Genomic DNA, 24,804 nt, shown 5'->3' with positions numbered 1-24,804 from the left:
ATACATTGATATAATATAATGGTACGGGTACTACCTGTGGGAAACACCAAACTCCAGTACTAAACAACTCATTTTGCTTGATTGTACGTACCTGCACATGAAGATGTGAAATTGCCTTTTGTGTTTTTTTTTTATTCACAAAGATTTCAACTTTTCAATATATGCAGAAACCAATTTTTGCATACGCCGGAGGACTTGGAGTTGCAGGAAAACTGGCGTGATTTTGTATGTTGGTCGTAATAGGTCATAATCTCTTTGTTATTCTGTACAGATTGTAGAAGATCTTACTGTGGGGATGGGTTTAGACAAGAAGGGGTGGAGGAGTGTGATGGCAGGGATTTTGCTGATCAGACATGTGATACTTTCTTCACTGCGTGAGTATTTCAATTGTTCGACATGTTCCTGAAACAATATTAGTTGCCAATGCTGATACCTGCTCGAACAATATACACAAATCCGACACATTCCTACACCTCACTGGTGGCCATAGCTGGGGGCCTTCCATCAATTTTACGCGACGCCAGTATCATAGGTGTGCAGCGTTTACCGCTCCCGTGACGCGGCGCAAGTGCTACCCGCTCCGATGTGCTCGCGATAGTGGACGTCTTGATCGCAATCAAAACGAACTAAGCTAGTTTGGCGCGGATGGACCCTAGCTATATGGCCGACTTAATCCTGACCATCACTTGGCTCGTCGGATTCGTCTATAGCAGGCATTGAATCAATTATACATCAAATAACATTAACAAGTTCTTAATAAGTGTTCAAAATACTATTTGGACCTGAAGTAATAATGCATCATCGTATTTCTTATTTTGTTACCTAAGTTGACGTTGAGTGCCAAATAATGCCCAATCATCATTATGATAATTCAAAAATTACGTTTCATGTCACTTCTCACAAGCCTTGTTATCCTACCATTGTTTGTTGATATATTGTTTTCTTTGATAATTATTATTTGTTTGTTCAGGTATGAAACCATGGGGAGTCTACGGTGCACTAACAGATGCCAAATAGACACAGGCAATTGTAAAGTTGTAAGGCGGCGAAAGAGAACACCAGGCCATAATTTGTAAGCCTTATCATGATCTAATGAAGATGATAAATTACGTAACACAGGTGCCTCAAATTTGGTCAAGAAGGGGAGCGGAAGGAGATTTACTGGTGCTCAACGAGTTATTTCTTTACTTTTAAACTACAGATAGGATCGACCAGGGGTCCATTTCACTAATCTGTTAACCATTCGTAACTCAAGTAACTGTTCGTAAATTACGAATACCCGATAGTAGACGTAACTTTACGAAGGGTCCCTGTAGTAAATCCCTCACGAAGGATACCGTTCGTAAGTAAGTTTAGTGAAAAGGAACTTACGATTCGTTGTAAGTTACGAACGATTTCAAGACTTACGAAGCTTCGTAAAGTTTAGTGAAATGGACCCCAGGTGCATCTATGTCGCTTTTAACTCCCTTCTCCATGAGCAATTATACAACCATTTATGGCCTCAAAGAGATGTGGTCATTTTACATCTTTGTTTCTAAATTATGCAAATGTTGAAATGGGATTAAATAAGTATCCCTAACATAACGTAAGTTACATGTTTCGTAAGATGTAATGGTTTTTTAAAAATTTCGTTTATATAAATGTTGCAGGTGTAGTAAATAGGCCAATCAAAATAATTTAATAAGTAACATGATTTTTGTTTTTCAATAATTACAAAAATCAGCTTTTTAGATAGTTACTAACTGCAATGATGACATGCTCCCTACTTAATTTTGTGTTGCATTAATTTGTTCAACAATAGGTGTGTTACACATGTTTGTGAAGATTGTCATTCATCCAGGTATAAATTGGAATCACATAAAACTATTCAACTGTACTCGCGGTTTTGAGTGGCTACGGTATCGCACCTTATCCTAGGTGCATATTCATGCCGACTATTGATCTGGCGTCAGTTGGTCATTGACCTGTGCCATGATGGTGTTGCCATTCAATGATCTTAAAGAACAATCTTCAATCAACAGATGAGGCGGCCTTCGGGACCTACAATTCTGTAATCAAAAACATTCCTAAGAATTTTAACTCAAAATCACCTTGTCACAGCTCAAAGACCTCGACCAATTGCAGCCGTCAGATCAACAGTCGGCCTGAAGATAAACATAGGGTAAGGTGCGATACCGTAGTCACTCAGAAACGTAAGTACAGCCGCATAGTTATTCCAATTTAATATACACAGTTATGTGAATAATGATTGTTGGCAACATCATCAAGGTAGAGTAGTAAAGTTATTGACAATTATATTTTAAAGTCTGGTCTTATTATATCTAATTAATTGTCAATTTTATTTGAAAATCTGGTCTTCCAGGAAAAAAGTCCGGAAGATCAGATTTGTTATTATTCACAATATTCTTTGTTAGGAAGTACTAGACTCATTATGTGGTGCTGTAATTAAGTGATCATTTTGTTATGGTATTAAGGTATATTTAAGATGGTAAATGATGCTTGTCTCTTATTTGATGCCACTGATTGACCTAATAGTTCTTGACAAGGTGATTAAAATCTGATGTTTATCTGACAATGGCAAAAAAATTAAGTAAAATGTGCATAAAAACATTTGAATATCAAAAACAGCAGGGGCGCGCGTAACAAGCGGGTGGACAGGGTGGACGAAGTCCATGGGCCCCGAGGTTTCAGTGGCCCCTAGCAAGAGCAAAAATGAAATAGGGCTGATAAAGAAGATGTTAAAATGGTTCGGAAAGGCCTCGCACTGCTCCTTGTCCACTGGCTACCGAGGCTCTTGCTACGCCCCTGAAAAACAGCAATATAAATGGTTAATAGGAATGCTTATTAATGACTTTTACAATTGTTTTTCACATGCCATTTTAGTAATTCGTCAGCGAAATGTTACGTGTAATCCGATTATCACTATCTCAACTGGATCACGCTTTTGAGTTCTGCACTACGATCGAAATGATCGCAACAAAAAGTCTATGGCATGTACTACCAGTTCCAAAAGGTGCGTGATCCATTTGCAAAAGAGTTATGTAACCACGTCGCTGGTGAATACGCACATAACATGGTGTAGCTGCTGTACCGGTAGTGGGTGACATTACATCACCAGGCTAAAATAGGCCTGACCTGACTTTTACATCACCCTGAACTGGTTGTAGCCCTGTCACAAGTGATATAAAAATGTTATGACAAACATTTCATTAGATTAGGATTTTGTACACACAATGGAGAACAGATATGATTATTTGTATTTGTTAGGAATTTTATATCCATAACTCATAAAAACTCCCTCAATGTGTCTTTTTATCTCTTACGAATGTGCTATTGATATTGCCAAATTGCTCAACTAAAGAATGGCTGTCCAATGTACAACTCTAGCAAATTAAACGAAGCATTATTAATTTCATAAATTAGTAATACTCAGTGCAAACACAACTTATTAGATATTACATCTTGTCCTCTTGTATTTGGAAACTTATTCCTTTAAGTCATTTAATCAACTGCATAATGTGCTATTATGTACAAACTACTTAGTACCATATTTTAATAATTGAGATGGTATTTTTTTTTGTGCCAAATTTCAAATGAGATAAAAAGAACAATATTTAGGTTGTACTACTCCCTTTGATAAATTTGTGACTATGTTTGAATTTTCTCTAAAAATACTAATAATCTGGTAACAAAAGTTATGTATATTATAGGGGCAAGGAATCCAGTTCCTACACTGGAATTTCAGTGACTCAAGACAAACGGTACGTTATTTATGATAAGAAAAGAGGTGCCGCTAGAACGTACCTCATTTCTTAACATATATAATGAACCACTTGTCTTGAATCACTGAAATTTCAGTGAATTGTATCCCTTGCCCCTATACATAACTTTTATTACCAGTGTGTAGTTATTTCTTGAGAAAAATGCAAAATTAGTCACAGAATTGATCAAGGGTTGTAGTATCACCTTAACATATGCCAAAAGCAGGGTTAATTTTCCGCTGCGGCTATTTTATACATTTGTGTGTTGTCTAGTTGATGTACAATAATAACTTGTAAATTACTAATAAACATGCCACTGTTTTTCCATTTTGTATATACTCAAAATAATAATGCTGTGCAATGTTTTGATGTTCCTAATTTTATGTACGAACTTCCTTTCTCAAGTTCTCTGATTATGTTGCCATATTTCAGAGGTTTTTATAATTTGGATAAATAGATTCACTAATGAACAAGATCTTTAAATGAGGTTGGCTAAAGGCTTGATTTTTTAACGTCTTAAGTTAAAGAAAAGTGACCTGATATATTTGGAAAAACAAATTCTTTAAAACTTATGTATAACATAAACTGTTGTCCCTTTCAAGCAAGATTATGTAAATGTTCATTGTAAATGCGATTAATTCTTCATGGAATTACTGACATTTAATACAGCGTAAAACTGGTAGTCTACAGTGTTTTTATTAATGATAATCATCATGATCATGTAATTAATAAATATCAAATAAAAGATCTTATTTTCTCATTAACATACTGAAATTAGGAGTTCCAAGTCGATGTATTTCCGAAGATATCATCAAAAAATTGCTGAATCAGTCAAAAATGTGGTATATCACTTTTGTGACTAATTCCACAGTTTTTTGACGATTTCTTCGGAAATATACCGATTTGGAATGTCTAATTTCAATATGTTAATGAGAAAAATATGAGTTTTCTCCTGGTACCAAAATCCTGATACCATTTTGATAGGGTAAAGTTGGGGATGAAGCTGTCAATCAGGTCACCCACCTTGAAGGGAGTTCGTTGCGAGCAATTATACATTGGGAGCAGTTTTGAATTTTGAAAAATGATGATTAAACAAAAAACAAGAGGCATCGCTGATAATAATATTTTCGATTCTAAAACTATAACATTTATATAAAGCTTGTTTCTTTAATTACATACGTCAAATCATAGCCGAACTTTTGGTTTGGAGTTAGACATTGTAAAACTACTGAACCGCCCCAAATACTTTAGAAGCTATAAGATATATGTTAATTGTACATGTATATATTTTAATATTCTGTGTCATTTGTATAATTTGTATATTTTGTTACATACATGCATGACGGTAAAGATGCAGCGTAACAGCAATGTTACCATTTAGTTATCATGTTATTGGTTCAACCAATTGGTGTATTGTCATTGTCATTGGTTACCTCTATCCCCCAAAACGTTATGAAATTCAAAAAATTCAAAAAAAAAGACAAATTAGCTCAGATGACAAATTTCAGCTCCTCTGGTCAAGAAGATCTGTATCATAACTTAAGTGACATTTCGTCGACGGGTCCTTAAAGAACTTTAGCAAAATTACCCTTGATTAGAGAAGAGCGAGGGTAATAAATTTTGTTTCACTGGTTTCATTTTCTGATATTGGATTTCATAATTTGATCTCATATACCTCGACACCTGCTGATGTTTGACCTTTTGCATGTCAACACATTCCTGGTGCTCTGCAGGTCAGCTGGCTGGGGAGTGAGTTTCAGGGCTGGAATTGCCAGAGGGCACATAATATGGTGACCCAAGTGAAGTCCAGCTGGTTAGGATGACAGATTGACCACTGTGTTTTTAAGACTAACTTTCATGATCATGGCAGTTGCCATGGCAACTGGCTGTCAAAGCTGAAAACATTTTGAAGAAAGCATGGATTCAAAAGTTTTAAGGATATGTACATGAAATGAAGAGGAACACAATACAAAAACTAAAGTAAAAAACAACACCATCAAAAACACGGCCACAAATTATATGGGCTGCGAAGATTATAACAAAACAAAGAGACAATACTTATATTTGGTTTATCTACATTTTTGTTGTTGTAATTTCTTAATTTCTACGGGGTTGCTTTTTTTTCTTAAGTAGCTAGGTACTAAATTGTGACATGCAGACGATTATCTATTGTGATATGTCGATATGTACACAAAATGAGAGATATAGTGTCTTTTTAATGAAAATAAATATATATAATCCTCAATTTTCACAAATTATAAAGTTTATTAATTCATAATAAGTAATACAAATAAATAAGTGAATGAACATAATTATACGCTATATAAATTTAAAACAAATTGCATTATATATTAAGCTCAAATGTATCATAGATGAAATTGATGACTGCTAATTTTGCCCAGAACAAAGTTCTTCCATCCTCCTTAAAAAACTTTAAAAAAAATTAAATTAATGGAGAAGATGGAAAAAATCCGAAATAAATCAATTTATAACTTTAACAAGAAATAATGTCGTATTTTCTCAATTAATAATTATGATGATTTCAAATGTTATTAGACTTTACTTACTTAATAGTTTAGTTACTTACGTTCGATGTTGCTATGCATCCTGCATACTGTGACACTAACAGCGTGAAATTGTTTACTCGCTTATTGAAATAGAAAAAAATCTGTATGTATGAGATTGAGAAATCTACACTAGTTGTGATATTTCATCAATTGAACATCTCATTCGTTACACAATTTCAATTTAGTGAGCAGAATGCATGAGAATCACAACATTTTCCATGTTTTTTTAAATGTAAAGCATACAATGTAAAACACTTTGATGATATTATGTACTCTTTAGCCAAAGGCAAAAGGTATTCATGTTGCATTTTACATATGTATATAATGTTCTCTCTTATGTACAGTCTAATCTTTACATATATATAATTTTAACAATAAAAATAAAAGCTTCAAATATGCAAATGAAAACTGTTATTTGTTGTCATTTTCTGCGTGTCAGAGCATTCAGTAATTTCTTTTAATACGTTGCGCCGCCAGCGGTTGCTCTTGCCAGTCCCATTTATGACTCCCACAAAATTGCTGTTTTAGTTTGCATTATTATCAACATTTCCTGCGTTGTATTCGTATTTAATACGCGGGCTTTGGATGTCGACTTTTTCCCAGTGATGCACTGCGTATTTTGGCCTCTCCCCAGCAACCGCTGGAGGCGCACGTCCGTATTGTTAATCAACCGAATCCCTCATTTGGTTATAATTAATAAGTAGATATATTGGTTTAATCTAGGAACTATAACCACAAACCCCTCACAGACACAGGGAAATGATAGAAATGTGTATGACTTGTAGGTTCCGTGACCAAATGTTTAATGTTTACTTTGTTTAAAGCAGATAACTATTATAAACAAGCCTTATAATAATAAAATAATGAAAGGTTTGCAAGTGTAAGCCACAACTTTGAACTTTGTATACTGGACAAACATGTATTTCCACGTTTAGGTTCATGCTGTAAGCAACCTGTTGGAATAACATAATCTATAAGAAAAAGCAAAGTTGATAGAAACGATTATGTTGACACGAACTATCAAAAATTTATCACACTCTCCAGATTCTGCAGGTTTACAACACTAGATATATTTGTGCACTACCATGACTACCATACACGGCTGATGTGGTCTTCAATATTCAATTTTTCAAAGCTGAAAATGGCAAGCAATACTCTAGTTTCATGCCTTCATGGAGCCAGTAATTTTTTTGGTTTAGAATTGTTTACAACATTGCTGGTACAAACGAACCCATTGTCCTAATTATTTGTAACAGCAAAATTCGGACTAACTTTAAAAATCATGATTTTGGCAAGAACTGGATAAAATGGTGAGATGGTTTAGAGAGCATAAACAGGTTACACGGGATAAGTTGTTGCATGAGCGAAACAACAGACCGGGCATGCGCCCTCAATGTAGCAGCTCAACCAACACGCCACTGTGTATTAATTTTTACGATTAAAAAGGGCCAATGATCTGATGGCTTTAAACAAAAGTGACTCAGTCTTTACAGAGTTTCAATTAGCGCCCGGGATTAGCGCAAACCGAAATTCTCTACAAAATTGAAATTTACGTGGTTTACTAAGGATAGCAAGTTCAAAGATCCCATCATATACTTACAAGAAGCAGGCCGAGTAGAGCAGCATTAGCAGCAACGTGCTATCTTATTAAACCAATCGCGAGGTAGTATCATCATCCCATTCATCTATAGCAGTCATCTAAAGAAGATACTGGCACTGAGTTTAGTGGGCACAACTTGCTTGATAACAAGTGGAATTTTATCAATGGATGTAACGTTGAGACGTCTATCCTTATTTATGGAATAATACATCTTTTTCTCATGGTGGAAATTAATCTAGCTTTGAGGTGTTCTTCAATATAATGTAAAATATACTCAAATATATGTTTCGATTTGATTTGATTTACAGCCAGTGGAATGATATAGCTTCGCAAGAATCATACCATAGTGAAAAATTTCACCCCTGCTTTAACGCAATTTTAGCGTGATATCATAGATAATTTCATTAATTTGGAAAATTGCATTTGGACTTGATAATCCGGCGTCTCAATAATTTCAAAGTTCAATCTGCTGCATCGTGGTAATCTTCTAGTAGAGTGTGTGTGTTCATATTGGGACTATGGTGAGCTGCACTGAGAGATATGTGCTATGATATTCTGATGACGATCTTACTCAGGACTTGAAAGGGCTCTTCAATCTTCATATCATCAATAATTATATACATCGACATGTTTTAGTTGTAAGTATTTTATAATAGTATTTTATTTATATTTTTCTTCTAATATTTACCTACTTTACTTGTTACAAAGATTGATTACGCCATTTAAGTGACAGTTGTATTTGATATGACCAATAATTTTCATTTCATTAATGATCAATATTTGAGTCTAATGGTAACACGGATTGCACGTTCGAATTCAAATGTTCAAATGTTCAAATTTGCATTTTGTACAAAAAAAGTCATATTAAGATAATCAATACTTGTACAATATTAATAAATAAAAAGGGTAAATGTTTTGAATTCATCTTCCATGTCTTGTAAATATGTTCTAGTAATGGAAAATAACATCAACACTACACTATAGTGAGACTATCACGACTATTTACCATTTGCCGATTGGCAGCTAACACATAAATTGAGAGTATTTGAATACAATTGCTGACTGAATCGTTAAATTCATAAAAGAATTTATCAAGAAATGCTTAGGGTAGTTTCTACAACAAACCAGCTGTTGCAGGTGTTTTACATGTCTACATAAAATATGAGCTACTGTTCTTTATTAAGTCTTTAGTTGATTCCCTTTTCTCCTTTGGAGTATTTTGGATATTTTACTTACTTTGTATTAAAATAATAACGATATAAATACAATTGTTATTATAAAATAGTACACCACATTTGCAATACAGAGTAAAATTTCACGTCTTGTGCCACCACTGTCTCATGGTAATGAACTAATGAATAACATTATTTGCAAAATGGTTACAAACAAAAAACATAACATAGTAATCACACAATTTATTATTACAAATAGTGATCAAAAGAAAGAAAGAGTTTATCTATAATTGTGCCATTTATTTAATTAATAGTTAAGGGTAATATAATTAAGTTGAGGTAATAAATAGTCAAATGAGTAATGAGTGTATGTCTTATAAAGCTATCGTAAAACACTGTAACCGCAGAGACGATAATTGATTATAACTGACCTTGTTTTTAAAGATGCTCTCGACCTTTTGCATCAACTGAAAGGGTATTCCTTCTAACGTAATTGAACGAGTTGTACACCGACAAAGAATCCATATACCGTAGCTCTGGTAAACAATAAGTATTGCTCTCCTGACGAAGATATAGTAATTGTACAAAACATGAGTGATGTTGTTTCCAGGTATCCCTGCTGTATTCTCTTGTTTGGGCTTTTCGTGGTGTTGTCTCCGTGTGAATATAGAACATACCGTTAATATTCTCTCTCTCTCATTGTATTATTTGATTGCTGTCTTGATATTTTACCATGGGTTTTATAACATATGGATTACCTCATGAAGTCTAAATACACGTAACACCTTACTTCGCCAACATATAAAAATATTGCTAATTATTTATCAAAGACAACGACGTGCAACACGAAACTTTCTAATGTAGCTGTCAGTCGGTCCCTCAAAATAATAAGCAACACCAAATAGATATTCTAATAATATACACAGCTGAACATAATTCATCGCAGCTCCCCTGGCTGTGCTCAGAATAATCTACCAGTGAACATGGTGAATGTTTTGATAAAAGTGATTTCTCCATATTAAAAAAGGTCCGCAATAACATGTATCCTAAGAGGTTATCTAATCATATATCTAATCTTTAAAGATCGCTGATGACTTGTGGTTACCAATCACTGTCAAGTTAGACTAGATATTGATCATATTGATAAGCACATCCAAATGCACAGCTTCCATATTTATTTTCACATAAGTGTGCAAAATTTAAAGGAAAATACATGTAGATAGAGAAAGAGTAAAACGATTATAACAGAGTATGATTTTATTACAAATAAAATCTCACCAATTGAAATTGTAAATAGTTACAGTGTGAATTGAGATACATGTCCTTTTGACTGTAAGGGAAACATGTATGTAAGGAAGAGTAACGTTTAAAAAGATCACAAAACAAACATATGAACATGAAAACAAAATACTATTATGCTACTGAATTTAAAATTGCGTTGTTTATATCTCTTTTTGGCCTCAATGCGTTTCCTTTTTGTTCCTCTTACATTAACACAAAACGTGAGTGTCATTTGAACTATCATCTAAACGTGACGGGCAAAGAAAAGGATATGTTTTTAACACGCGATGCTCGAATGTGATCGTCAAACATCATTTTGGCTCATTATGCAATGATGGCTGTGTGCATAATTTATCAACTTTTCTATCAGCAGTAAGTGGCAAAGTAATGATTTTGTCTTCTTGACAGGGTTTTCTTTTAGCTTGGTATGTCACCAAATTGATATTGCGCTCATATATAAATGCATGTACGCAGGCAAAACAGGTGTAGCATGACAGTTTTCATCTTTACCGATGTGATGATAGAAAATGTCAGATGAGTAAGGGTTTATGGCATCAGTATTAACTGTAGTTTTTGTTCTAAACCCTGACATGTACAACATAACAGCTATATTGTACAGTAAAAATATGTATATCACTGTTTTAGTGAACACTTAACGTTGCGATTAAATTCCTCACTTAGATCCATTATGCAGTAGAAATGACTTCAATATTTTCAAATTTGTCAAATTAGTTTAAAACATATTATTGGATTCAATAGAGATGACCAGAATATCTGATTTATATGATTCTCCGAAATATATACAGTGGTAGAAATTTGGGCTTAAATTCGAGCCAACAGATGATATCTACGTTAAAAATATTTTAGAGAACAGAATATGTATATAATTAAAATATTTTAAAGTAAAATAATGGTATTTCACACCCAAATCATCATTATCTTAGAAATACAAAATTTTGATAGCAACGTTGCCTCTCCTACACACGCGGTTCTTTTTATCAAGTTACATTATTGCAAGGCGGATTAAGTTTTTGACACACAATGGATGAAACGTCAGTCCCATTGACAATATTTGACATCACATGACAAGGTCTTGACTGGCCTGTAAGGAATTTAACCCACACACCCACGCGCACATGCACATACACCCACACTAAGGGTTTTAGATGACAGCACCTAAGTTGCAGTTGGTTGTAACAATTTTATATAAGTCGTAAATATTCTGAGGAAAATCTTATGCGGGGCTTGAAAGAGCTCTTCATGGCATTAATTGTATATATTGACATGTTTTAAGTGTAACTTTTTATGTAAGTATCTTAGCATTTAATGTATATTTTCCTTTTACCAACATGGTAAGATTTGGCTGCCTCGCTTATTACAAAATTTGATTTCAGCATTTAAGTGATAATTTAATTTGATATAACCATTATTTTCCACTTCATCAAAGATCAATATTTTAAAAAATGGAAAAGATCCTTGAACACAATCGGGTTTTCTTGTCGAGCATCACAGACAAGCTATATACTTCCTGGGGAACTGGCAAGATTGTAAGCAAATTGTAAGTCGTATTAAGGCAACAATATCTATAAAAGGGTCAATGGTTTGAGTTCATCTTGTAAATATGTCTTAGCAAGCAATCTAGGTCTGGCAAAAAAGCATCCACGCTACACTATACATGTATATATATATAACAATATGGCGATTGGTAGGTAACACACAATTTATAGTATTTGAGCTTATTTGAATTGACTACAATTGGTGACTGATCATTAAATTCATATAACGATTTTAGGGTGCACTGTAATGGCCAAGCCGTTTTTAAACCTTCCGGGTATAGTTTCTCATGCAGGTGTTTAACGGTATTCAGTCTTTTTGAATAATGCTTTGGTACCTCCCCTCTTCCCCTTGAAGCATTGTGGATGTTCTACTATTTTTAAGTAAAATATAACGATATGATTATTGTGAATGTTTATAAAATAGGGGTTGTTTTACAATCAGGGTACACAGATTGTCTCACTGGCGGTGAAAAATGAAGTGTCTAGTTGTTCCTCAATTTATTTGTTTTTGTGTTGTAGATGGGTTCAATAGGAAATCTTTCTTCCAACTTCAAACATGTGATACATGGAAACTAAAGTGTAAGTGGACTAAGTGTTTATGATGAATTTGTAGGATATATATTAGTGCTTTTCAAGAAAATATTTTAGCCTTGAAGAAATGGTACAATTAATGAAACAGTCGCAATCTTACATGGTTCTCAATTTTGAACAATCATATTTCAAATATTACTTCTGAACTGTCAAAATATGTTTTTATGTTATTGCTGGCAGTGATATATCATTTGCAAAGTTCACAAAGGTCAAATGAGACAGCTATTTTGTTCCAAAATCATACAGAAATATATATTTTCATCCCTTGCTAAGCAATTCAAACAGTTTCTATGTGGTGGAGGTGGAACTAATAGGGGCCAATAATTAGGCATGGTAACTTTTAATCATGAGAGTAAAATTTCACGTCTGGAGTCATCACCGTCTCATAGTAATGAACTAATAAATAACTAACAAATAATGCAAAATGGTTACAAATAAAGAAACATTATAACATTGTAAATCCTATTCAAACATTATTTATTATTTGATGAGAATACAAACAGTGATCAAAGGAAGAATGCCAATGATTCATTATTGTCCAATGTCGTATGAAGTTACCGTAAATCACTGTAAATCGCAGAGATGATAATTGACCTTGTTTTTAAAGATGCTCTCGAACATTTTGCATCAGCTGAAAGTTGGTGTTCTTGTTCCTTCGAACAATACGCAATTGAAGAAGTTGTAAAGCGTCAAAGAAGCTATTATACCGTAGCTCTGGTAAACAATAAGTATTGCACTCCTGACGAAGGGATAGTAGTGGTAGAAACATGAGTGATGCTGTTTCCAGGTATCCCTGACGTATTCTCTTGTTTTTGCTTTGACTGGTTTTGTTTCCGTGTCAACATAGAAGAGTTCTTCACTCATAGTAGTTTGAAGGCTGTCTTGACATTTCACCGTGGCGTTTACAGCATATATCATAATCTAAATTCACATAACACAATGATTGGTTGGAAAATAAATATTCCAAATGATTTATCAAAGACCTCGAAGTGTAACATGCAACTTACGAAATTTATTTCTAATGTGTCAATCTGTCTCTAGTAAATCAAGGCAGGTGTAATTATTTTCAAACTGTGGAGTTCAAATAATAAGCTACACCTATTATACATCTAATAATGCCTACAGCACAGCACAGCTGAACAAATTCCTCACAACGGCAGCTCACCTGCATGTGATCGGAACAATCTTCTAATGAAAATACCGTAGTGGATGTATTGCTAAAAGTGGACTCTCCATAACGTCCGTAATAACATGAATGGTATCCCTAAGAGGTCCACAATCTTGCCATGAAAGATCACTGATGATATGTGGTTACCAATCACTGTGTAATTTATACCAAAAATTGAGCATTGACTCCTGAATTATTTTGAGATAAGTTTGCAAAATTTTAATGAAAATACCTGTAGATAGAGGAACGTAAGAAAACATAACAGACTACATGGCTTCTCTAACAGAACTGTACCGTAAGAAAATTAATGTTTGAGTAATTTAATGATACAAGGAAACAGAACAGAATATTGTATGTTATTGTGTAATTGGAATTTTGATTGGAATTGTAATGATTGGAATTGACCTCTAAGTTCTAGAATTATAACATCGCATCTCATTTTTAATTCAGTCTGCGAGTCGTTAATAATGTGCATTGAACTATTCATTTCTTATACCACTGAATACTGTTGTAAAAGACATTTCAAGACCAAAGCAGTTAATTTTCCAAATTTGAAAAGTGTATAAAAGCTGTTTTATTTTACAGTTTCAGGAATTAAAAAAACTTAAAAAATTAAAAATTAAATTTGCGACGGTACAGTTCTTTCAGAGATACCCTGTATGTGTTTAGCTACAAATACAATCCTGAAAATCTATATAATAAAATAATACACTTGTTTTTTTTTTTTCACTTTAAGGAAATATATGCGTTTAAGGAAGGGTAACTTTTAAGTGATTACAAAAAAATGAGAGAACATGCTACGGAATTTACAATAGCGTTGTTTATATCTCTTTTTGGCCTCTTACATTTACACAAAACGTGAGTGTCATTTAAACTATCGTCTAAACGTGACGGGTAAAGTAAAATATCTGTTTTTAACAAGCGATGCTTGAATTTGATCGTCAAGAATCATTAGGGCTCATTATGCAATGATTGGTGTTTGCATAATTATACACACTATTCTATCAGCAGTAAGTGATAAAGTAATGATTTTGCCTTCTTAGCAGTGTTTTCGTAGGTTGGTATGTCAGCCCATTGATATTGTACTCATGTATGTACGCAGGCAAAACAGCTGTACCATGGCAGTTTTCAGCTTTACCGATGTGATAGAAAGTGTCATACGAGTCCGGATTTGGTATCCTTATTAGATAAACTTTAAAGGTATTGTGTATGTATATTGTTATCAAATCAAGTTACATTATTGCAAGGCGAATTAAGTTTTTGACACACAATAGATGAAACGTCAGTCCCATTGACAAAATATGACATCACTTGACTGGCCTGTCGGGATTTTAGCCCCTACATCTACGCACATATGCGCGCACACCCTCCAATAACGGTTAAATCTTGCAATTGGTTATAGCAACTTTAATAAAGTAATGTCTCGAGTCGTTTTCAGCCTTGTGAAATTTGATCTATAGTCTTAAATTGCTTGGACATAGTGTCATATTTCTCTTGACAGTTTTAAAGTGGCAATATCAAATGAATGGGACTATTTATTTCAAATTGACCTTGAAATCCTTTATTTTTGTTGAAACAATTCGATTTGGAATAAAATTGGCAATGATTAGTAAAGTATCCGAAAAATTGGAAACAACCTGATATGTCCAAACTACATTAATAGATATTAAGTACAGATTATGTAACTATAATGTGTTGTATCCAGCTAAGTGATATGATTAATAAATTGATATGAAAAGATTTTTGTAGAAATGTCGGATCATATATTTTGAACACCCTGTAGAAGTTGGTAATCAAGGCAAGCATAGCATAAAGCAGTTTGTCATCGTATGGTACATTAGTCGCGTGAGTGATCAAAAAAATAGGTAATAATATGAGAGAATGAGGAGTGAAACAAGTGACAAATACCTCCAGTCACATTATTAATTCAGCTACATTAGTGTACCTCTTTGACACCTTTGCAATTATGTATTACAGAATGTGACATTGAGAGATTGGGCGAGGTTTAGGTCTATTGTTAACCATATTCGGATATGAATCCAAATAAGCATCCAAAGCTTAAACATCTTGAGACCATGGGTTTTAAACAAACGCGTATTTTCGCATTGTTTCGTATATACGAAAATACGCGTTTGTTTAAAACCCATGGTCTCAAGATGTTTAAGCTTTTGGATGCTTATTTGGATTCATATCCGGAATATGGTTAACAGTAGACCTAAACCTCGCCCAATCTCTCAATGTCACATTCTTTAATTATTATCATATTGCTTAACATTTCCCCCTCTCTCCCAAATAAAGTTGATCAAGACTGTCGATTGTAATATAATACTAGCACCCGCCAAACAAAAGTACCTCACCTTTACATCGGTATAATTGTTTCCTCGAAGCAATCGTTGATCTATTACATGTGGTTTGAATGTAGAGGATAGGTGAGAAATGTCGCAATTTTAGATGTCAAAGTATTGTACTCGATGTCTATGCATTCGAGATGTACAAGACAAATCATATTGAAATGAATACAAATAATGTCTCGTATTGTTTCAAAGATTCTGGAGAGAAAATCTTCATATTCGAACATGAATTCAAATATATATAACGTGCGTTTTTGTACAGCGATAACTATATGGCAATATGCTAAGCAATGGAATGGTTGGAAGTCTTTTTCACTGCCAGTGTTTTATTTCATTAGCTTACTTCGCAACAGCCAATTAACGCTTTGGAGGATGTTTTCCCGTGTCATATTTATAGTTATTGTAATATTATACGGCCTCTTGATAACGGCGTAGTTTCTCATCTTGCAATACTCGTGTGTTCTAAAATATTATATGAAACAGCAGCACCACGTAAGCGTTAATCAGAACTTAAGAGTGATAATTTCATGGTATATTTAGATTATACTGAAATAGCCCCGTAGATATAATTTGGGCAAATTGGCTTCTAAGATGTTATAGCACACGCGAGGGAGAGAGGCAGACAGCGAAGTAATATTATGTACCTGTGAAATAAGTTTTGAAGCCTAGGAATGAATAATGACGCAGGATTGCCAATTCCTAGTTAGTGGCTATACTTGATACTAGAAGCAGTTATACATCATACAGTATATTCGATTTTACATGGTTATGTTCCAAACTTACTTAAGTCTTTAACGATAAAGCGTTGACATATAAATAAAGGAAGGTACTCATGTAAAGTGTCATTAACAACGTCAAAAACGAAGAGCAATGACAGCGTCATAACTTTTCACTTCACGATATTATTTCTGCAGAGAGTTTGATAACTCAATCAGTAATTATATTTCACGTGTGTTTTTAAATTAAAGACAAATTCAATATTTGAGTTACATTGAATAACCCCATTTTTATGTTACTCATAAATGGTTTAAGGGTAGACTAACTATTGTTGGTTCGTTCTACAAATCATATACTTTGAAAACTTGTTGATTTATTGTTGTTTAATGAGCTATGTACGTTTTACAAAAGTGTTGTTGTTTCAACCTCTTTACAACATAACTCAAGAACCACAGGTCCTACAAAAGTATATCTGTGATATTTGAACTCTGCTACAGACTCGCTATGGAATGATCAATGCAATTTTTGCCAGAGCTCACTACCATTATCAAGATGCTGTGAACTACCAAATCGCAACAGTTTAAAATAGTTGCTAACCTTAAGTGTTATATTCTTAAAGGAAACGGAATAGACATATACACCAGATATCCTATCAGTTGAAATAATTGCCTATTACAAAATCTACAAAACATCCACTGTGAAAGGTAATGTCTCCTCTGGGTTATGGCTTAAGTTTGACTGAGTCGCAATTGCTATGCAACGTCGTGTCGTGAAAATAAAAACAACAACATTGCAAGTATCGTTGTAAGCATTTAGTATACATTTGGATGCTGTGCTGGTATATTATGTTCGGTAAAAGGTATTTGAGGAAGTGAGAAAATTTAACAGGCCTCTTAAAATTTCTGTTAAAATTTCTGTTAACATTCCTGTTAAAATTTCTGTTAAAATTTCTGTTAACATTCATGTTAAAATTTCTGTTAAAATTTCTGTTAAGCCTGTTAAATTTGGGAAAAAATCAATAAAAGGCTATCAATTGCAGACGTAAAACTTTGGCATCTTTTGCTGTTATTATATTCCCGCGTATAAGCGATACAAAAATTTACAAAATAGGTAATAATTTCCATAAAATCTGGTTAATCCAAAGGGTGCGATTTTCTGATAGGCCATTTTTTACAAAATATATATGCCAGCTCCTTACCATGAAACACACTGACCTTGAAAGTTTTATCTAACAAACAAAATGCAACATGTGCATTATTGCATTTGCACGATACGAGGATATTTGCATCACACGCAACTGCATCTCTAACGAATTTTTGATATCATTATTTGTATCTACTGTAGTTAGCAGGAGCTGCAAGCATGGTTGAAATATTCCACTTGTTATTCCAACAACCGCCTAGCTGCAACAACGCGGTTAACAGGTTAAAAAGACGAGTAACAAATCTAATTATCGTGCAGGTAATTTATAGTCGTGTTGCAGTTGTGCAGATCAAACTTTATTAGATTTTATACCGGCTGGTGCTTTAGATATTTTGTTGAATTAAAGAAGGCATAGGTATGCAGTCACTCTATGATATGAAACTACAAATTTAACTTTTGTCTAATAACCATCAGTACACACTATCGTATTTAACACACCTTGTGGCCTATAGCGTGTTTTGTTCCGGTAATTATATTCGCAATTGATGAATTCACAGTTTTTAAATCATATATGACTCTGTGAGTGTCTTATAATAACAGCTAATAACACAAAAAAATGGCATAAGTAATTCTAGACGTTTGTTTTGTTAATGTTTATATGTAAACGTTGTGAAATAACTGCAAGAACTTTTTTTATTAAGTTTGTACACTTTTCTTATCTTGATTTCACGGTTATGCATGAATTTCATACAAACATTACATGTTGCACAATATCAATCAAATTAAGATTGAATACAAAATTCACATAAAATTAAATGCATATATTTTACAAATCCTAACGTTGAGATTAAATTCCATAGATCCATTAGGCTATACAGTAAATGACTTCAATAATTTTTAGATGTCCTTATCAATAAGAAATCCCTCCGCGTCGTGAATGTAGCTTAAAACATATTATTGGATTAAATAGAAATGACCATATGACCCAAATCAGAATAATTTTATGATGAATATGATATACTAGTCTCAGATATGATTCTCCGATGTATGTAAAGTGGTAAACATCTGGGCTTATATTCGAGCTAACCAGCTTAAAATGAGACAGACGTTCTGCATGCGAAAGATTTAAAAAAAACCAGAATATATGTAAATGAAATAAATTTATACAGGATTTTAATGTGCACTGTAATTGCCAATCCGTTTTTAAAGCTTCCGGGTATAGTTTCTCGTGCAGGTGTTGTACTTAATATACGACATTAGCCTTTTTGTTAAATTTTTAATATAATGCTTTGGTACCTTCATTCTTCCACCTTGAAGCATTTTTTTTTTATGTTCTGCCACTTTAAAAAAAATAACATACCGTATAACGATATAATTACAATTGGGCAGTGTTGATAAAATAGTACTCCACATTTACAACGTCACCCCTGTCTGATAGTAATGAACTAATGAATAACATTATTTACGAAATGGTTACAAACAAGGAAACATTATAACATTGTAAATGGTAATCAAACAATATTATTTGATGAGAATACAAACAGTGATCAAAGAAAGAATAGCAATGATTCATAATTGTCCAGTGGGTGGTAATTGATAGTCAGATGAGTAATGAGTAGATGTTGTATGAAGTTACCGTAAATCACTGTAAATCGCAGAGATGATAATTGACCTTGTTTTTAAAGATGTTCTCGAACCTTTTGCATCAACTTAAAGTTGGTGTTCCTGTTCCTTCGAACATAACGTAATTGAAGAAGCTGTAAGCCGACAAAGAAGCCATATGTCGTAGCTCTGGTAACCAATAAGTATTGCACTCTTGATGAAGGGATAGTGATGGTAGGAACACGAGTGATATTGTTTGCAGGTATCCCTGACGTATTCTCTTGTTTTTGCTTTGCCTGGTTTTGTCTCCGTGTCAACATAGAAGAGTTCTTCACTCACTGGTATGTTAGCCAATTGATATTGTACTCCTGCAGGTATGCAGGCAAAACAGCTGTACCATGGCAGTTTTCAGCTTTACCGATGTGATAGAAAGCGTCATACGAGTCCGGGTTTGGCGGTATCCTTATTAGATCAATTTTAAAGGTATTATGTATGTGTATGGTTATCAAATCAAGTTACATTATTGCAAGGCAAAGTGAAACGTCAGTCCCATTGACAAAATATGACATCACTTGACTGGCCTGTCGGGATTTTAGCCCCACCTCTACGCGCATATGCAGGAACACCCTCCACTAACGGTTAAATAACCGTATCTTGCAATTGGTTATAACAACTTAATTAAGTATTGTCTCGAGTCGTTTTCAGCCTTGTGAAATTTGATCTATAGTCTTAAATTGCTTGGACATAGTGTCATATTTCCTTTGACAGTTTTAAAGTGGCAATATCAAATGCATGAAACTATTTATTTCAAATTGACCTTGAATGCCTTATTATTTTATTGAAACAATTCGACTTGGAATAAAGTTGGCAGTGATTAGTAAAGTGTTTAAAAAATGGGAAACAACCTGACGTGTGCAAACTACATTAACAGATATTAAGTACAGATTATGCAACTATTTGTGTCTTATCCAGCTATTTAAAGTGATATGATTAATAAATTGATATGAAATGGTTAGTGTAGAAATATTGGATTATATATTTTGAGCACCCTGTAGAAGTTGGTAATCAAAGCAAGCATCGCATAAAGCAGTTTATCATCGTATGGTACATTAGTCGCGTGAGTGATCCAGAAAATAGGTAGTAATATAAGAGAATGAGGAGTGAAACAAGTGACAAATACCTGCAGTCACATTATTAGTTCAGCTACATTAGTGTACCTCTTTAACACCTTTGCAATTATGTATTAAAGAATATGACATTAAGAGATTGGGTGAAATTTAAGCATTTTGTAAAGCATTTTCCGGATATGAATAGGCTACCGCAATAAGCATTCAAAAGCATAATAAACTTGAAACCATGGGATTCAATTTCTCATATTATTTCGTATAGTATTGAAATAATTATATCATATTGCTTATCGTGTCCCTCCCTCTCCCCCAGATGAAGCTGATCAGCATCAAGACTGTCGATTGTAATATAATACTAGCACCCGCCAAACAAAAGTACCTCACCTTTACATCGGTATAATTGTTTCCTCGGAGCAATCGTTGATCTATTACATGTGGTTTGAATGTTACGGATAGGTGAGAAATTTCGCAATTTTAGATGTCAAAGTATTGTACTCGATGTCTATGAATTCAAGATGTACAAGACAAATCACATTGAAATAAATAAAAATAATGTCTCGTATTGTTTCAATGGTTCTGGAGAGAAAACCTTCATATTTCGAAAATGAATTTAAATATCAAACGAGCTTTTATACAGCGGGAACTATATAGCAATGTGCTAAGCAATAGAATGGTTGATAGTCTTTTTCACTGACAGTGTTTTATTTCATTAGCTTACTTCGAAACAGCCAATTAACGCTTTGGAGGATCTTTTCCCGTGTCATATTTATAGTTATTGTAATATTATACGGCCTCTTGATAACGGCGTAGTTTCTTATCTTGCAATACTCGTGTGCCCTAAAAATATTATATGAAGCAGCAGCACCACGTAAGCATTAGTCAGAACTTAAGAGTGATAATTTCATGGTATATTTAGATTATACAGAAATAGCCCCGTAGATATAATTTGGGCAAATTGGCTTCTAAGATGTTATAGCACACGCGAGGGAGAGAGGCAGACAGCGAAGTAATATTATGTACCTGTGAAATAAGTTTTGAAGCATAGGAATGAATGACGCAGGATTGCCAATTCCTAGTTGGTGGCTATACTTGATACTACTTAGAAGCAGTTATACATCATACAGTAAATTCGATTTTACATGGCTATGTTCCAAAGTCTTTAACGATAAAGCGTTGACATATAAATAACGGAAGACACTCATGTAAAGTGTCATTAACAACGTCAAAAACAACTTCACGATATTATTTCTGCAGAGAGTTTAATAACTCAATCAGCAATTATATTTAATGCAGGTTTCACATGTGTTTTCAAAATTAAAGACAAATTCAATATTTGAGTTACATTGAATAACCCCTTTTTGTTACTCATAAATGGTTTAAGGGTAGACTAATATAAGTATTGTTGGTCGAAGCAGCCAAAATAATAATCGATTTTCATTATCTAAATATATTATTGAAAAATAACACTTTGGTGTTTTGCAAAATTTCGTTCTACAAAAAACTTGTTTGATTTATTGTTGTTTAATGAGTTATGTACGTTTTACAAAAGTGTTGTTGTTTCAACCCTCTTTACAACATAACTCAAGAACCACAGGTCTTTTGTATATCTGTGATATTTGAATTCTTCTACACACTCGCTATGAAATGATCAATGCAATTTTTGCCTAAGCTCACTATCATTCTCAATATGCTGTGAACTACCAAATAACAACAGTTTAAATATTCTTAAAGGAAACGGAATAGACATACATGTATACACCAGATATCCTATCAGTTGAAATAATTGCCTATTACAAAATCTACGAAACATCCACTGTGAAAGGTAATGTCTCCTCTGGGTTTTGGCTTAAGTTTGACTGAGTCGTAATTGCTATGCAATGTCGTGAAAATAAAAAACAACATTGCAAGTATCGTTGTCAGACATGCAGTTTATACACTTGTTGTTTTTACTGTATGGAAACATATGTGTTTAAGAAAGCTGGTAACGTCTGAGTGATTACAGAAAATAAGAGAACATGCTACAGAATTTACAATTGCGTTGTTTATATCTCTTTTTGGCCTCTTACATTTACACAAAACGTGAGTGTCATTTGAACTATCATCTAAACGTGACGGGTAAAGTAAAATATCTGTTTTTAACATGCGATGGTTGAATTTGATCGTCAAGAATCATTAGTGCTCATTATGCAATGATTGGTTTTTGCATAATTATACACATTATTCTATCAGCAGTAAGTGATAAAGTAATGATTTTGCCTTCTTAACAATGTTTTCTTTTAGGTTGGTATGTCAGCCAATTGATACTGTACTCATGTATGTACGCAGGCAAAACAGCTGTACCATGGCAGTTTTTCAGCTTTACCGATGTGATAGAAAGTGTCATACGAGTCCGGGTTTGACAGTATCCTTATTAGATAAAATTTAAAGGTATTGTGTATGTTTATGGTTATCAAATCAAGTTACATTATTGCAAGGCGAATTAAGTTTTTGACACACAATGGATGAAACGTTTAGTCCTATTGACAATGAGATTATACAGAAATAGCCCCGTAGATATAATTTGGGCAAATTGGCTCCTAAGATGTCGTAGCATACGCGAGGGAGAGATACAGACAGCAAAGTAATATTATGTACCTGTGAAATAAGTTTTGAAGCCTAGGAATGAATAATGACGCAGGATTGCCAATTCCTAGTTGGTGGCTATACTTGACTCTAGAAGCAGTTATACATCATATAGTGGATAAAGCGTTAACATATAAATAAAGGAAGGTACTTATGTAAAGTGTCATCAACAACGTCAAAAAAGAAGAGCAATGACAGCATCATAACTTTTCACTTCACGATATTATTCCTGTAGAGAGTTTTTAACTCAATCAGCAATTATATCTAAGACAAATTTAATATTTTAGTTTCGCTGAATTGAAAAAAAAAAACCACCAGATTTTTTTTAATGTTACCCATAAATAGTTTAAGTGTTGCATTCTGAAAGGGAACGGAGTAGACATACACACTAGATATTCTATCCGTTGAAATAATTGCCTATTACAAAATCTACAAAACATCCACTGTGAAAGGTAATGTTTCCTCTGGGTTTTGGCTTAAGTTTGACTGAGTCGCAATTGCTATGTAATGTCGTGAAAAAAAAAAACATTGCAAGTATCGTTTTGCAGTTTATACATTTGGTTGCTGTTATTTCTGTTAAACCTGTTATAATTTAAAAATGTTTGAAAAAATCAATAAAAGGCTATCAATTGCAGACGTACAACTTTGGCATATTTTGCTTTTATCATATTCCCGCGTACGTAAGTGGTACAAAAATTTACAAAATAGGAAATAATTTACATAAAATCTGGTTAATCCAAAGGGTGGGATTTTCTGATAGGCCATTTTTTACAAAATATATATGCCAGCTCCTTACCATGGAACAGACTGACCTTGAAAGTTTCATCTAACAAACAAAATGCAACATGTGTATTATTGCATTTGCACGATACGAGGATATTTGCATCACACGGAACTGCATCTCTAACGAATTTTTTATATTATTATTTTCAACTGCTGTAGTTAGCAGGAGCTTCAAGCATGGATAAATATTCCACTTGTTATTCCAACGACCGCCTTTAACGCGGATAACAGGTTAAAAAGACGGGTAACAAATCTAATTATCGTGTAGGTAATTTATATTCGTGTTGCAATTGTGCAGATCAAACTTTATTAGATTTTGTACCGGCTGGTGCTTTAGATATTGTGTTGAATTAAAGAAGGCATAGGTATGGTGTCACTCTATGATATAAAACTACAAAATTCACTTTTGTCTAATAACCATCAGTACACACTAGCGAATTTAACACACCTTGTGGCCTATAGCGTTTTTTGCTTCGGTAATTATTTTTGCAATTGATGAATTCACAGGTTAAAAATCATATATGACTCTCTGGGTGCCTTATAATAACACAAAAATGTAATTCTAGATGTTTGTTTTGTAACTGTTTAATATGTATACGTTGTTAAACAACTGCAAGCACCTTTTCTTAAGTTTGTACACATGTCTTGATTTCATGGTTATGCAATGTGAATCGATGACATGTATTACATATTGCAAAATATAAATTGAATTAATATTGAATACAAAATTCACATAAAATTAAATGCATATTTACAAATCCTA

At 33.6% G+C, this 24,804-nt stretch overlaps 2 protein-coding genes across 2 annotated transcripts in view; both read left to right on the top strand.

Annotated features, from left to right (window-relative positions):
* The window catches only part of LOC140154432 (uncharacterized), an 81,274-nt gene extending 80,164 nt beyond the window's left edge, over nucleotides 1–1,110 (top strand). The window contains exons 13-14 of the mRNA XM_072176998.1: nucleotides 272–374; nucleotides 971–1,110. Coding sequence (XP_072033099.1) covers nucleotides 272–374; nucleotides 971–1,076 — 209 coding nt within the window. The 3' untranslated portion in view covers nucleotides 1,077–1,110. The remainder of the gene's footprint in view (nucleotides 1–271; nucleotides 375–970) is intronic.
* Nucleotides 1,111–7,757: 6,647 nt separating this feature from the next.
* Nucleotides 7,758–24,804, top strand: part of LOC140154431 (uncharacterized) — a 76,685-nt gene continuing 59,638 nt past the window's right edge. The window contains exon 1 of the mRNA XM_072176997.1: nucleotides 7,758–8,566. The gene's annotated coding sequence lies outside the window, so the exon portion shown is untranslated. The remainder of the gene's footprint in view (nucleotides 8,567–24,804) is intronic.

Source organism: Amphiura filiformis, chromosome 6 (assembly GCF_039555335.1).
Source record: "Amphiura filiformis chromosome 6, Afil_fr2py, whole genome shotgun sequence".
Lineage (NCBI taxonomy): Eukaryota > Metazoa > Echinodermata > Ophiuroidea > Amphilepidida > Amphiuridae > Amphiura > Amphiura filiformis.
The sequence above is the reverse complement of the archived record's forward strand: the minus strand, read 5'-3'. Positions and strand labels throughout refer to the sequence as shown.